This window comes from Rhopilema esculentum, chromosome 14 (genome assembly GCF_057945365.1).
Source record: "Rhopilema esculentum isolate cy_ngs chromosome 14, ASM5794536v1, whole genome shotgun sequence".
Lineage (NCBI taxonomy): Eukaryota > Metazoa > Cnidaria > Scyphozoa > Rhizostomeae > Rhizostomatidae > Rhopilema > Rhopilema esculentum.
Genome location: NC_142828.1, coordinates 2969088 through 2984600, shown reverse-complemented (window position 1 = coordinate 2984600; position 15513 = coordinate 2969088). Strand labels below are relative to the sequence as shown.

The 15513-nt window shown below is 36.1% G+C and overlaps 1 protein-coding gene across 2 annotated transcripts in view; it reads left to right on the top strand.

Annotated features, from left to right (window-relative positions):
- LOC135696529 (uncharacterized) overlaps positions 1-15513 on the top strand; it is a 46678-nt gene that overhangs the window by 12883 nt on the left and 18282 nt on the right. For both annotated transcript variants that reach the window (XM_089112505.1, XM_065215949.2), the window contains 16 exons: positions 452-554; positions 1357-1572; positions 2434-2591; positions 3269-3454; positions 4263-5826; positions 6563-6661; positions 7898-7994; positions 8600-8679; positions 9261-9384; positions 10041-10108; positions 10907-11101; positions 12035-12118; positions 12572-12631; positions 12898-12978; positions 13477-13663; positions 15145-15285. In XM_089112505.1, coding sequence (XP_088968631.1) covers positions 452-554; positions 1357-1572; positions 2434-2591; positions 3269-3454; positions 4263-5826; positions 6563-6661; positions 7898-7994; positions 8600-8679; positions 9261-9384; positions 10041-10108; positions 10907-11101; positions 12035-12118; positions 12572-12631; positions 12898-12978; positions 13477-13663; positions 15145-15285 — 3443 coding nt within the window. The remainder of the gene's footprint in view (positions 1-451; positions 555-1356; positions 1573-2433; positions 2592-3268; positions 3455-4262; positions 5827-6562; positions 6662-7897; positions 7995-8599; positions 8680-9260; positions 9385-10040; positions 10109-10906; positions 11102-12034; positions 12119-12571; positions 12632-12897; positions 12979-13476; positions 13664-15144; positions 15286-15513) is intronic.

The following is a 15513-nucleotide window of genomic DNA, read 5'->3' as shown; positions in this document are numbered from 1 at the left end:
TTCAAAGTTTACGGAATCCCTCCAAAATTCATGTCAAGTATTATTTTTATACGTAAAATTCAAAATGTTTGTTCTTTTTTCAAAATTTTCAATATTTGTGGGTTTAAATGGGGGTTGAATGTCGTCCTTCACACCAAATTTTTACTGAAAATTCAAAGTTTACGGAATCCCTCAAAGTCGGTTCCAGGACACCTACCTCTGTTAATCATTTAGGGTAAAGGCTTTCATCAGCATCTTTTTATTCTAGACTATAGACGTTTTATGCAAGAGGCATTATGATCATCAATCGATCAATCACTCAATCAGTCAATACCATCAATCAATCAGTCATCATATTGATCAGTTTTCATCATCAGTCATCATCATAATGATACATTATCATTACCGTTAACGCAAATCTCTGTTTTTACTTGATAAAATGGTTATTATGAATCAATTTAATTATTTCAAGGAATTTTGAATATTGTGGCTGGTACTTCAAGTGTGTTACTCAAGCGATTTTCGAAATGAAGAGATCGTTACAGAACTACTATGATATCTTGGTTCACGATGAGGTATGTATCTAGAAAATCCATAGAGATGACGTAATAACCATAAGATGTTAGACTGATTTCCACGGGGTGAATTTCGCACCAAATTCGCCACGAATTCGTTTCAAAATTCTCTTTTGATTTGCGCAAGACTGCGAATTCGCTGCGAAGTTATATTGTGATTTTCCCCAAAACTAAGTTTATAGAATGGTTTTATCATAAATCAAGCAATTTTACCATGCTTTGATTGGTTATTAGCTGCTGTGAAATATTTCGCCGCGAAAAAGTAGAACTCTTTTATACATTCTTGCGAATTCGCTGCGAAATCAAAAGTCAAAACTGCGCATGCCTCGATATTTTCACCAGCAATTTTTTTAAACTGAAGTATGCGTTTTCAAAAGGGTCATCTAATAAACCTTTCACTTGCAGCAAAATTGGAAAACTATACCGGTCTTGTGTTTGCGTTTTCCTGTTTGGCCTAATTCGATCCACAACTGGGTATATATTTTCCATCATGTTCTTTCGGACCTTTATTCTGACGTTTTATACTCTTAGGAATGTCAGACGAAAAAGCTTTTAGCCAATATGTTATAAAACGATTGCTTTTTTCAAAGCCATTTTCAAGACAGGAACTCTAAATTGATAAGAGTTTCCTGTATAAAAAAGTATTGAGTGGGGTCGTTTTTAGATCTTCCTAAACGTTAAAACGCTAATCGGGGTTTCAACGGACGCCGTTTTGTTGCTACCATTTTGACTTTCAAATATTTTAACGCCCCATTTGCTTTTGAAATAATGACTTTCTAAAGGTTTTTTTGTTCATTTCTAGTGCCGTATGTTGAAGAATGCACTGAACTTGATTCATGAGCATATCGGTCATACTTTGCGAAATGCACGTAAACTTTTTCCGTCAAAAATTCCCTTTGATGTTGTTTCTTGGATATTGGAAATGTTAAAGGCCATCATTAAAATGGAGAAAGACCTCGGCATGGAAAATTATGACGACTTGGAAACGGAAGAGCAACAAATTCGTAATTATTTTCAAGTAAGATTCAATCTATTAATCTTCTTTTAAGTAAGAATCTGCATTATCCTGGTAATTACTGAGAATTTTATCTTGAAGTATATCATTGCAATTATGTGTTTGCGGAAATACCATGTCTGAAAATGTAAATAAGACAGGAATCTCATTAAGATTGATGGAAGTATACTAATTATTTCCAGGAAGCTGTTTGAATGAAAGCTGTTATTAAAACAGATTTAGCTAGATCTAATCAACAACTTGAGAGGGCAAGTACTGGAATGATTTTTAGCTTCACAAAAATGAAGATAGTCTTTCTACATTTTAAAATACTCGCAGAATTACATAAAACAATGATTTTCGAATGACATCCCTAGTGTTATAAATATTTCTTTAAGTCCATGGAACACTTTTTACATCATTGGTTTTGAAAATCAAAGTAATTAAGTCCGCGCACATCATCTCCAGGAAAACCTCGTTTCAAATATTCCCCATTCCAAGTAAAGTTAAGACTTAGCAAAATATCTTCTTTGAACAGTTTCAGTAAGAAAACACAACCCATCGGCTACAATTTTCTTTACTATCGTTCCTTTCATGATCACACCTTTTTTCATGTAACTTGTCGGCAAGTTTACTCAGTTTATACTGGAGCACTTCAAGAAGTTTGCCAATTTGTTGTCTTACTTCAGAATATATTTTAAGTAACAGTTTTCTATGAAATTGTTATCTTTTGCTGCGTGTCTTAGATGGATGAATCCCTTGGAAACTGACTTTTGTATAAGGGTCTCTTTTTGACGATTCTTAGGTCTCACAAAAAGCCCCCCTTCTATGACTTGAGTTGGGTTTTCATATTAGCAAATAACCACCCATCTATTTCATTTGCAGGAAGCTGTGGAAATCGGATATAATAGGGTCAAAGAGCCAGAGATGGTTTTCACAAACAGTGTCATTACAACAAGAGTTCTACGAAAATTGTTATTAGATCTAAGACAGGAGCTTGAATTCTACAAAGAATTTGAAAGTCAATGCCCTGATGTTTCCAGGTAGGCCATTACTGCTTACAAGTATCTTTTAGTTATTTGATGTCGAAAAATTGGTTGTTGGTTGTCTTTAATTGGTTATAACAAAGTTTTCTTCCTTTGTATATTTTGATAATTGTTTATGTCACATAAAGGTATATATTTGATGGTTTGAAAAAGTGGGATACCAGTTCTTTCGTTCTTTAGAGGGTTTGTTCAGTATCGTAGCGAGGGGGGGCAAGAAGGGGCAAGGGGGGCGACCATTTTCACGTAATGTAAGACATAGCTTTTCTAGACACATTTACAAAATGTGGCGTTTCCCCAAATTCTAAAGGGTGTGGTCAGCAAAACTTTTTGCCGTCGGACTCCTCTTTGCCCCTCCAATCTTCCAGCCTAATTATAAGAGTGACTGTTTCTAGAAGATTTTCTAATCAAATATGCTGTTGCTGTTGATGATTGATTGACTTTCCAGTTGTTCTATCCGACTAAACGCATCCTTTGCTAGCATTCTGTCAAATGAGGTTGTGTATGAATGGAAAATATATTTTTTCGTCTTTGCACCAGCAATGCAACTTCTTTTTCGCATTCATATTTTCTATATTATCTTGATCTTCGAAGAATTTATCTTCCCTTCCCTGTAGTGCAAATAGTTGCTCGAATTATATCGTTTAGCCAAATATTTTTTGTTTTGTCACTCCTAGGTACATGGATGTCACTAATTCGGTTTCTAAAAAGCTGTACACTCTTCTGATGAAGGACACAAAGAACTACTTCATTAGTAAAATTGAGAATCCAGAGAACCAATTAGAAGTTGACTTTAAAGATCTCAGACTGGCCTACCTTTTTGCGAAATTGGACAAGGACTGGGAACTATATATAGCCCCAAGGTTTGTTTTAACCTTCCTTTTAATTCACCACTACCCTTCTGCATTGCGAAATAACGTACTGCATTAATCTTTCCATTTTGAATCGTTAAGTTCCATCTGGTTGTTTACTAAGAGCAATTCTTAGCGAGCAAATCATCTGCTTAGTTAATATTCAGGCTTCCAAAATTTTACCTATTTTTTAAATTCATTTTGCTGATGTTTTTTCAACAAATTCAGAAGAGGGATTCGTTCATTTAAAATTCACCAGTAGTTATGCTTGGTGAAATAGCTTCTGACAGGGTTAAAGACCTTTTGACTGGCATTATTCGTTTTGCTATAGAAAAGTACGAATATCAGGTCTGGAGGGCCTATCTGGCCAGGGGGTAGTTGTGGGGGATTTTTTTATCATAGCCCCGAATTTTTCATTTGGATGACAAAATTGTTATTTGCTCCGTAAAATCGCCTGGAAAATAGGATCGAAATTGTCATCATTCTCATGTCTTCGCCGTTAGGTTTTTATATTTTCTTTTTCTCTGCTTGCAACCTTCATAAAGAAGATTTCTATGTATCAGAATTTCTCTCATCGCTGGAAAAGCAAGACTTTCGGTATCATTTATTTTTGTGACGGTATCATTTCTCTAATGTTTGAAGAGAAGATCCCTGTTTTGAGGTGACTATCCATTGCTGGTGATCCTTACCAATGTAGGTTTCAGTTAGCAAGGCATAATTTAAGGCTGTAATTATCTATCATCTACACATGCTTGCTGCTGTGAATGAGTTTAATTTTGTAAGTAGGTGTTAATTAATGGGCGAAATATTTTTTCACCAGCATACAGAAATGGAGAATATACATCATGTTTGAAATCAAAAGAATTATGCGTGAAACTGTCGTTTCAGCCAGGAAGCTATTGCGTGTGTTTATTCGAAAAGACGAGCTAAAGACGATCGCTTTTAAGTTTCCAAACATAGATGAAGATACTATTACGTCACATTCGTCGAGAAGTACTATAACAAACGCTGCTCCTGCCACACCTTTAAGTGTAAGTTCGGTTTTGCAGTCTCAAACATCGGCTTTTGAAAGGATAATGCCAAGATGCGACACCACAGATTCTAAATCGACCGTACAAACTCATAAAACCCAAAGATCTGTTAGTGATGCCTCAAATCAAAATGGCGCATCATCCTCTTCCAATCGATTACCTTGCGACCGTGACAAAGGCAAAGTTTCTTCTACAAATGATGGCAAAACTAAAGATAAAGACAATGTCACGTTTTTGCCAATAAATCGCAAGTCCTCAGTACAAAGTGCCATTGACAGTGAACAAACAAGCCCTTCGTTTCATAGTTGTAAAGATGACTTGCCCTTTACACCAGCCTCTCATACAGAAGCTGATGATATTTCTTTCGGGTCTTCACAATATGAAACTCCATCAGAAGGTGATGAGGCCTCGTTGATTTTTCCTAACTCCCAAGGGATATCGTATGCTTCCAATGAAGGTGATTTCGAAAGTTTTTTAATCCAAGACTCATTAAAAGCGGACTGGAAAATTGAAAACCCTGAAGCTTTTGCTAGGGATTTTTTAGATGACCTCATTGCTAAAGTGGTGTTAATTAAAGAGGGGAAGACAGATATGCAAGATTCATTATCCGACAAGTTTGCCAATCTCAGCTCAAAGAGTTTCAAAAGACAAGGAAATCAGAAGACAGGGCATCTTTCTGTTGATACCGGTTATATTTCGCTGATTAGTAATTCAAGTAATCCAAGTCCATTATCAGGTCAGATTCCTCATCCGGATTTGCTAGCCCCTGTCGCAGTGCGGCCTACTTGTAAAGAAGACTCTAATTTTGATAAATTAAACCTTCAAAAATCGGAAAACTCGATCGAAGACTCTAAGTTGCTTAGAAATGGTTCAGTTCCAGCTATTGGTAGCCCGGCAGTAATTACTGAAGACAATTCATTGAATGAATGTTTCGATAACGTGCACGAGAATGGGCATGTTGAAACAAAATCAAAGAGAGGCGAATCTGATAGTACTGTGTATACAGATCATTCTACAGAAATAAGCGACCGTCAGACGTACGGCTCTCAATTGACACAAGACGTAACTTCTGAGTTCACACAAGACGGCACATCAGTGCTTCAGACATCAACGGAGTCATCAGAGCCGCGCTCAGAAGTAAGCTCTGATTGTGTACCAGAAGCAGGCCAAATTCTGATATCAAGTTCTTTAGCAGACACATTAATAGCAGTTTTTCGTTTATCTGGCTTTTACAGCAAACTCTGTGAACTTCTTGTCCCAGAAACCTGTCACGAACGTTTTATCAGTGATCTGCAAATGCTTAAGAGTGAACATGAAGCATTCAGAGACCACTTGTATAATGGCCTTATGCAGGTATGCTCAATTTTTTACCTACACTGTATTTATTTCTTTCCCAGCTGTCAATGATATTTGTGAAAGAAAATTTTTTTTGATGCATAAGAGCAGCCAATTAGCCATTTAGTTGTAAAATTTAACTGTAACAAATAAACTCAAAAATTTACCCAAAATAATCACATTGTTGTCACATGTCATTAGATTTAACTACAAAAAGTTCCAGGGGGGAGGGGTGGTGGGGCTGTCGCAACGTCTTTGCATGCTACGTAAAAAAGGGATCTGTGAACAAGTGACAGATAAGATGCATCTGAAGCACATCATAAAGTTTTGAATTGAATTAAGAAAGAGATTTATGAAGTATACGCTTATAAATGAGAAAATCAATCTGTCTTATGTTTTTCGTTGAGTTGGTCCGGGGTCGCGTGTTTCTTGTGATTATCTATCGAAATTTTCCGAAGTGTTTGTTTTTCCCAGAGGAGGATACATGGGAACGCTGTACTCCAAAAAATGGACTTCTCACAGGGTGGTCATCCTAAAATTTTGAGCGTGTTGGCAAGTATATATTTGAAGGAATGAACTTGCCTTTTGTATTAATCCATGGAGGTTTTTCATCGCTCTCGAAATCTTTTGCAGATGTTTTTCATGCAGATGCTGTTAAGATTGTATCATTAAATAAAACAATCTTAGTAAGATCTCCAGAGGCTCAGTTCTACAGAAATGACTATGTTTCATAGTAAAATGTTGATCATTCTAGACAATCAAAAAGACCTTGGTTACCTACGCGGATGGCATTTTGGCCTTGGATATTTGTGGCTGGAATGAAGATGATTTGGAGAACATACTTGGTCATCAGGTTAGGCTTCTCATTCAATTTTTTCTATTTTCATGTTGCAAAGACCATGAGAAGCATGCACAAATACATTCTTGTCATTTAGATTCATTCTTCTAAATATCAAATGCTTTTTTAGCTGCCATTTCCAAAAGCATTACCTCTTCGTGTTTTTTAGGCAGGCCCCATGTCCCAACCGTTTCCTGTTTGATAATCGGTATTAAAGTAAGAGCCATTAAGCCCTTTTCCTGCATTGCAAAGCGGGGTGATTCAATGTGTGATATAATTTTCTGTTACGAAAACGATTAAATTTTAAGGTTAGGGAAGGATCCACTGTATAATAGTATGAAGGGTCTTAGAATATTCAACAAATTCTACTACTTTATTCGATAAATGTTAGAACTGTGAACATTTTGTTTTTTATTCGTATTACCAGTTAGGTATACAGGGCCTAGTATCAGTGGCAATGTCAACAAGTGATAGGTCTTTTACCAAAATTTTGCTCTATCCAAATTTAGAGCGACTTGTAAGAGGTAGCAAAAATTTCAATTTAAGGAGAATTTCAATAGGTATACTGACTCTAGAAGGCTTGCAACTTATGCTTTTTTTGAGCTGCAGTAATCCAACTGTATTTAGTGGGTCAATTTTTCTGCAAAGGGTTGCTAATATTAAGGCAATCATTTCAATTGGCGTCTTAGACCAAGTCTGGTAAAAAGGCTACTGTACCAAAAAGGGTTTATCTGGCATGTAAAAGGTGTTTGAAAGGCCTTTGGCATGTAACGTAACTGGGGACTTCGACATCATGGCTGGAAGTAACTAAGTATTTTGATGGCCTCCTCTCAGCATCGAGGCTCACTAATGGTAGCACAGCTCGTTTTCTCGTGTAAACAAGATCTGAGCAAAAATCTACCATTTCCGTTTTGCAATCTAATTGTTCAAGTATCCTTTATTGTTTATTATGCCGTCCTCATAGATTCAAATTCACTCATTTGGTTTTCACCTTGATGTTTCAGAAGTTAGTTATTATTATCATGTTATGATAAAATAAAATCATATCGAAATATCACAACCATTCCAACCCTGTCACGTTGTGATGTGATGAAAATATGTTATTTGGATTCGCAAAAGAAGATTTACAATTATGATAGAAATTTGAGTAAAACTAGACTTAAGAAACATAAGATATTTTTAAGTGAAAATTTGCTTAGTTTAGAAGCTTATTAAGTGAATATTAGTTAATAAGCTCAATTTCTATTGAAGCTAATAAGGAGACTGAGAGAGGAGCAAAAGAGTGGACTCATCAGTGGCTGCCGTCATGATCTGAGCAGAAGATTGTCTGATGAAGCTCGTCTTGAAGGTACAGCCATATAGCTACCTCAAATGTTTAAGCAATTGTTTTAACATATATAACATATAACATATTTATAGTTTAACTTACTGAAGTGCGTTTTAACATATATAGAGCTTTAGCCAAACGGGAAAATATAGAAGCGGAAACAAGAGTATAATCTGAAGAGTGTCAGACGTGGGCCAAGTTCTCAAATTGGTTTGTATCGTATAAAGATTACTGTGAATGTAGCCCTCAAAGGAAGATTGGAGAATGTTACGGTAAAAGACCATGTTTAAGTGGTTAAACTGTCTATGATTTCTCCTCGAAAAAGTTTTTTTGTTTGAAAAAATATTTTGTGTTTAAGAAATAATTTTATAAGAACATCTGTTAGATAGAGTTAGGGGGGAACTTTCATGTTACCTTTTTTTCTAGATTACCTTATACCGGGTATTTTATGATTCATTTTACAACACAGCATAATGTTTTGTATTTAGTTGCAACATACAACGTAAAAGATTACAATTTCAGACTTCACTGCAACATGGGAGAAGGATTAGCAAATTATCACCAAAATAGTTTTAATGCTTCAGTCTTAATCATCGTTGGAGAAAAGAGTATCGATTTCCTCGTAGGTATCTGTGTCAATTATTGCCCTCAGGTTGCGAGGGTGATAAAGTATTGCATTGGAGAATGGGAGACTATTTCTGCGAAGGTGAGCTCCGGAAATTTCCGTACTGAACTTGCACCTAATGGGAAGAAAAATATGTTTAAAAATGAAAAGGGTCTGTGTTTGTGTACCTCCAGTCTAAAGATCAGCGTATCTGGATTTATCCTACTGAACACAAACTGATCACATTAAGAGAGGGAAAAGTGTGGACATTTTTTTATTTTGCCAGTAAAATCCATTGTCGAAAGGGACTAAAAACTTGCTTGGAAATGAAAAGATGTATGTTCTTCTACCCTACAGTCAAAATAGAGGATCATTTTCTCTTGATCTATCCTATTAAATACAAGCTGACAATCAAGCGAGGGAAAGGCGTGTGAAATGGTCAGGCATCCCAGCTTTCTTTGGCAGTCTGCAGGCAATGTTGTTCAAGCATGTGTCTTTAAACTACATATCGTTAAAATTGGATAACTTTAAAAATCATAGGCCTATAAACAGTCTTGGAGATACTTTGTTTGTGTCTTTAAGTTTAGAATGTAGTATGGTTTAAGAGTTTAAGCCTTCGGGTGTCTATTAATGGAGACGTAAAAATAGTCTTGAAAAAATGATGTACGTTGTTATGTTTGTAGATCTGCACACGGCTAAACAACATCAAGTCGTTGATAGATGTGATGCCAATGATTGAGTTACAAGCAAAGCGGGCGTTTGGAACCAAGGATTCAGATTTGAAGGGTAGTGATCTTACGGAACCTGGTGAGTTTGGCAAGGAAACCATTGTATGCAACTGGCATCCTTTTTTCTTATGCATGGAAGCATCAGTATAATTGATTCTTGGATGGGTGTATGATTCCTTTGATAAAGGCTTAGAGATGTCAGAAGAAAAGAGAATGGAGAGAAGGGGGTGAAGTTTTCTTGCTCAGTTATCTTTTTGGATAAAGTTTGATATTATACAAGCCCCCAGTCCCACCCTATAGCGCTTCTGACTGTCTTGTATTGACCCCTGTTTTCATTTACAGGCCGTTGCCTAATAGGCTAAGATCAAAACATTGCACCAATAGTGAGAAAATGTCTATAATGAGATCGCATTCATTTATTTGCTGTAGACGGGACGAAAACTTTAAGTTTGATAAATTAGTTGTTCGAACGTGAAGATTGTTTTTGTTGTAAACTTAAGATGTACTTTTAATTTTGACGCTTTGTTTTTTACCTCTTATTCGTCATATTACAATTTGATTTGTGTTGTAAGTTGGTTTTAGTTTTGATCATTTTGCTATGATGTAAAAAATCTTAAAGCTCCACTGGGTTAGTCTTTACTCATTTCCCCCCTTTTTCAAGTTTAACCATAATGTCCGATTGCGTATAATTTGCTATAAAATGCAATCTTTAAATTGAATCATTTATTTTCCAAGAGCTTGTTGATTGCCGGAAAGACCTGCAAGCTGTTTGGGAGTCACAGATCAGTATACTTGCTCAAAGGGTGAGTGGAAAGCGTTTTTTTGTATCATCTTTTTATTGTTCTAATTTATATCATCTTTTCGTGGCCCAGTGGTTATTTATAAATCAAAGTTACGATGGGAATGTCTGCAAAATATTTTTTCTGATACATTTTCATAAAAAGGCCGCCCGCACCCCACGGGACTATTGGTCCTAGAAAATGTTATGGGTCACAGGAAAAAAATCGAAAATCAGAGATTATGCAGAAAAATGCAAAAAACTCCAGAAAGAAAAAAACTTCGAAGTCAAAACGACAAATCGGTCAGCAATGATTGATCAATCATAATATCAAAAGTGTAGAAATACCTTTAATCGATGTGAGATATAAGTTATTAGGCTTAACAAACTTCTGCGATGGTATAAAAAGTTGTTGCAAAATTGTTGTATAATTTTATTGAACCATCGGGAAACGCAATCAAAATTAAAAATTGGCTACATTAAACCATATTAACAAACTTGATATTAGCAGCAGCTTACTGCAGAATACGACAGGGTTATTGTCTACAATAGTTAAACACTCAAGATGCCCATCTCATAAATGGAAGTTTCCTGCTCTTCTTGTTTTTGGCACAAAATCTATTTTTTAGCTTAACGGCGGTCCCAGCAGCAAAATTTCTTCTTCCATCCCTGGTGAAACAAGGGAAGAGGAAGATATTAATCTTTTTAAAAACTAAGAGGCTCTGGACTAACCTTTATCGCGCCTATTGTTCACAACAAGCAGCCATTTTGACTTTGGCTTTTAGAAAAATCTTCCAAGCATGACATGGTGTCTCTTTTGTAGATTGCCACAATGTTTGGTAAAATCGTTGATGTGCTGTGGACTTTGGATTTGGTACTGGCAAAAGATATACCTTATGGAGACCAACTGAAACCACTCTCCGTGTTCCTAGAATGTCAATTGGTGATTCTAAGACAGAACTTGTATCCTGTTTCATTGCGGCGAGTTGTGGAAGACCTGTGGCAGAGGATTTTGGTTGTACGTGTATCTACTACAAATCATGTATCAGGAATTTAGAAACATTCGATTCCTGTATTCTCAAACTAATAATGGCTTTATTTACTTTCCTTGGGAGAAGGCAGATGACAAAAATCTCTTTAATTGCAGTAGTAAGAAAGGATACACATAAAGGACGCTTAAGCAGACAGAAAATTATTTTGTATCATTTAAAATTTTTAAACTACACTGACATCTACTTAATTGTATAAGAACTGCCCTTTACATTGCTCAAAGGCGATTCTCAGTGGCTCTCGAAATTGCCTTTTTCAAAGGACTTAAGCAGGGCAGTCAATCCTATTCTTATTCGAAATGGCAATAGGTAGGCGATTGGCTTAAAATTATGAACTCCCACTAAGGCGAAAGAGGCAATCGCCCCTGATCAATATGATATATAAAAGTCCCTGGACCTGTAGGTGGAACACTCCCTTCTCTGGGTTACCGTTTAGCATACCTTAGAATTGGAGGCATCTGAATACTCCGCCTATCTGCCTCAACGAAAGTATTGTTGAGAATGACAAAAGACGTTCGTTTGCAATAGGCTTAAGATGAAAAGGCTATGAGCGGTTAAACACCCTCTTGTTACTGATAAAAATATTTGATATTCCTGGCGGCGCAAGAAATACCTTTGAGCCATGAATGTGTATTTGAGAATGGTAGCGTAAAGGATTATTGTATGTAAATTGGGTTATTAAGACTCCTTGTGGTTCTTACATCTCAGTTGAGCATCTCTAAATGTCAGGTTTTATTGTTGAATATTAAAAAATTGAATTGAATTGATGGTATGAATTGAATTGATGGTATGCTTGAATTGAAACAAAATGATGAGAGTGACGCAATTTCGCAAACCCATATGTTGGCCTGTAAGTAGACTAGCATAAAGGAAACTGTTAGCTAAACTGTTTCATATTTTAGCTGTTTCGTGGGTTTGCTGACAAGCTGAGAGAGACCAAAGTAGAACCTTTCAAAGAGGCCAAAAGACGCATTCAGCTTATGACTGTAAGTTCATTTTTGTTGAATTTTAAATTTAACTTATAATAAAACAATAGAACTTGTAGAATGTTAGCAAACTTTCTACATTTTGATGTCACCGAACTTTTTCAGCTGCACCCAGAAATGTTATAATGCAGAGCATATAAGCAGATTCAAAACAAGATCCTTAGTTCTAAGGACATTGGCTAATGTTTATTGCATTCATACATAACATTCATAACGATTTCTTACATCTTTGAAGTTCATTGTCCTTCAATTTTGCAGCCAGATATAAACAGTTGCATTCTAGTTTTTTCTGCCACCCATTCGGGCCTATTTTGACATTGTATCCAGGCGTGTGTCATTTACTTGCACCTTTACATTGAAAATATACTTCACAATTATTAATTATCAAGTTGTATATATTGCATTAATATTCCGCAGATTTATGCCTTTCTTAGCTCACAGATTTTCTTCTAGATATGTTTAAAGCATTTGGTGGTTGATGCACAAACGGATGCCAAGCTAATGACTAAATGTGTAAGTTGATGTTTGAGGGTTTTAACATTTGAAGAAGAAGTAACCTATCAACCATGTCCGCTAGATTTTACGCTTGCTTTGTTGTTGTGATTCCGGCACTCATACTGGCCAATCATTGAGGAGACAGACTGCCTTTAAGCCGTTGGTACTGCAAGATTTGAAAAAAAAGAATAATATTGACAAATGTTGACATTTAGTATGCTTTGTTTTGTTGTTTTTCTGTGCTTTAATCAAATTCTTGAAGAATTTTTTTCATCTTTTCTTAGTCCCCAATTCTTTCCCGCTTCCGGCTACACTTTTTCAGTACTGAGAAACTGCAACGGGTGCTCGATGTGTTCAGAAAATTGGTATGTCAGTATGTTTCAACTAATGTTGAACCTTTTGAAGTTAGTTGCTTTCATAAATGCCAGATAAACATAGTTTTTGGTCAGTTGCAGCGTCTTATTTAAAGCGAGGCCTGTTCAAGTATTTTTTCATAATATTTTCTAATATAATGTAAAACAAGTATTTGTAGCGTTAAAAATGAGATTTAATTCTTGAGTGATTTGAATTTAAAAGGTTCTGTCTGTTGATGTCTATAAAGTTATTGATCGATGTTCTGAGTTTTACTACGTTAAACAAGTGTTCGAATGGGGATAATTGTGTCACCAAGTGTTTGATAAATCACCAGTCAAAAACCCTTGAACTCACCAGATGTAAATGCATTGCCAACCTTGAAGTCAATAACTATATGTTGCCTAAAAGAGTAGCAAGAAGAGATCCTTGCGGGACATTGTGCAAACCACATCAGATAAATTATGAGTGATTGCTGTTTATATGTACTAAGAAACAATCTTCTCTTCCAGGAATCTGATGGCCAGGCTTTTATGTTTAGTTTAACTCCAAAAGAAATTTTGCTTGACCTGCTGTCAGCTGGAGGGCTTAAAAGGGTCTTCTCGGGTGCGGATTTTGTAAACTCACTTCTTGATAGCAAAATTTGGTTGCCACAGTTCGACAATCGTCCAACTGACGAAGAAGCGGCTATATCAATTGGTGAGCAAGTTATTAATTTGCGAACAATTTTTCGATTATATTAGTTTTAAGAATCGCTTTTAAAGAGGGAAACATTGCTAGACGTATGTTTTTAGCTTACCTGAAATAATGAAGAAGTTTTTTAATTCAATAGCATTTAATTAAGATCAGAGGAATTAAAAACATGATGGTCGTGGTGAAATTTGTAATCAATAGAACAAGCTAGATCTCGTAAAATATAGCCTATCTGTATCAGTACCTGTTGTTTCCTCCATAATCCAGAGGTGGCGCCAGAAATCTTCCGACCGAGGGGTTTGAGCTTCCGACAGGGGGGCTAAAATGACAAAAATATGCAGTTTTCATACGTTATTTTGTCAAATTTGCTCCGACAATAACCTAAAGTTTCCTCTGATAGGGGGGCTAGATGTTTCCGGCAGAGGGGCTGTAGCCCCCCCCCTAGCCCTCCCCTGGCGCCACCACTGCCATAATCTTCTTTAAAGTCGTGTTTAGCTTGTATCAACCTTTGCTTGATGGATTAATACATCTAATATACTAGCAATTTTGGCCCAAGGATCACGATAGAATTTTCTTGTTGGCTTCGCAAACCTCATTTTTTTGTAACGCTTTAAGGTAACTACCTTTAAAGTGGCAAGTTTTGCAAGGATATAAGTTTTCATCGCTAGCCATCATTTCCTCGTCAAAACAAATGATATTCAGCAGAAAAAGATGCTCATCTGTAATAACCCAACATAAGGGCATATTTGACATACACAAGGCTATAACATACCACATTCGAGTACACAACGTTTTCAACATTGTTTCAGTGTCATTTGAGACGAGTATTGTATCGTATTTATCTACAATGTTAGTGAATACAGTTTAATCCCGTTAAGACTGACCTTCAATGGATAGAAAGACATTGTTCGACTTTGCGAATGTCCAACTTATCCGGGGTATGATTTTACATTTGAATAAAGTTGAATATCATTGAATATCGGTCCATTAATATCATTGAATATCGGTAACTGAATATCATTGAATATCGGTCACTGAATATCATTGAATATCAGTCATCGAATATCATTGAGTATGGGCCATTGAATATCATTGAATATAGGTCATCGAATATCATTGAATATCGGTCACTGAATATCATTGAATATCGGCCATTGAATATTATTGAATATCATTGAATATCGGTAACTGAATATCATTGAATATCGGTCACTGAATATCATTGAATATCAGTCATCGAATATCATTGAATATCGGCCATTGAATATCATTGAATATAGGTCATCGAATATCATTGAATATCGGTCATCGAATATCATTGAATATCGGCCATTGAATATTATTGAATACCATTGAATATCGGTCCCAAATAGTGACAGTCCGAGTTAGACGACCCTAGTACGACCTAACGGGATTAAAATATAATGGCATTTTGTAGCCAGGTAATAAATACTTTGAGACTGATTACCCTATTCTTTCTTTCCAAGGCAACGAGTTGCTGAATGATGGAAAGATTACTTGTGTTACAATACCTTCGCATGAAGAATCAGGAATCCGTACTGCTAGAAGTCGGTCATGCATCGCTGGCATAATCGAAGCTGAAGGCGTACGATTCTGTCTTTTCGCAGGTAATCGGTTTTGATGCCTCACGTAAGGCTCATTTCCACTGAGAACCTCGTAAAACTGATTTTCTCGTAAGGCTGATTTTCTCGTAAAACTGATTTTCTCATAAAACTGATTTTCTCGTAAGGCTGATTTTCTCGTAAGGCTGATTTTCTCGTAAGGCTGATTTTCTCGTAAGGCTGATTTTCTCGTAAAACTGATTTTCTCGTAAAACTGATTTTCTCGTAAGGCTG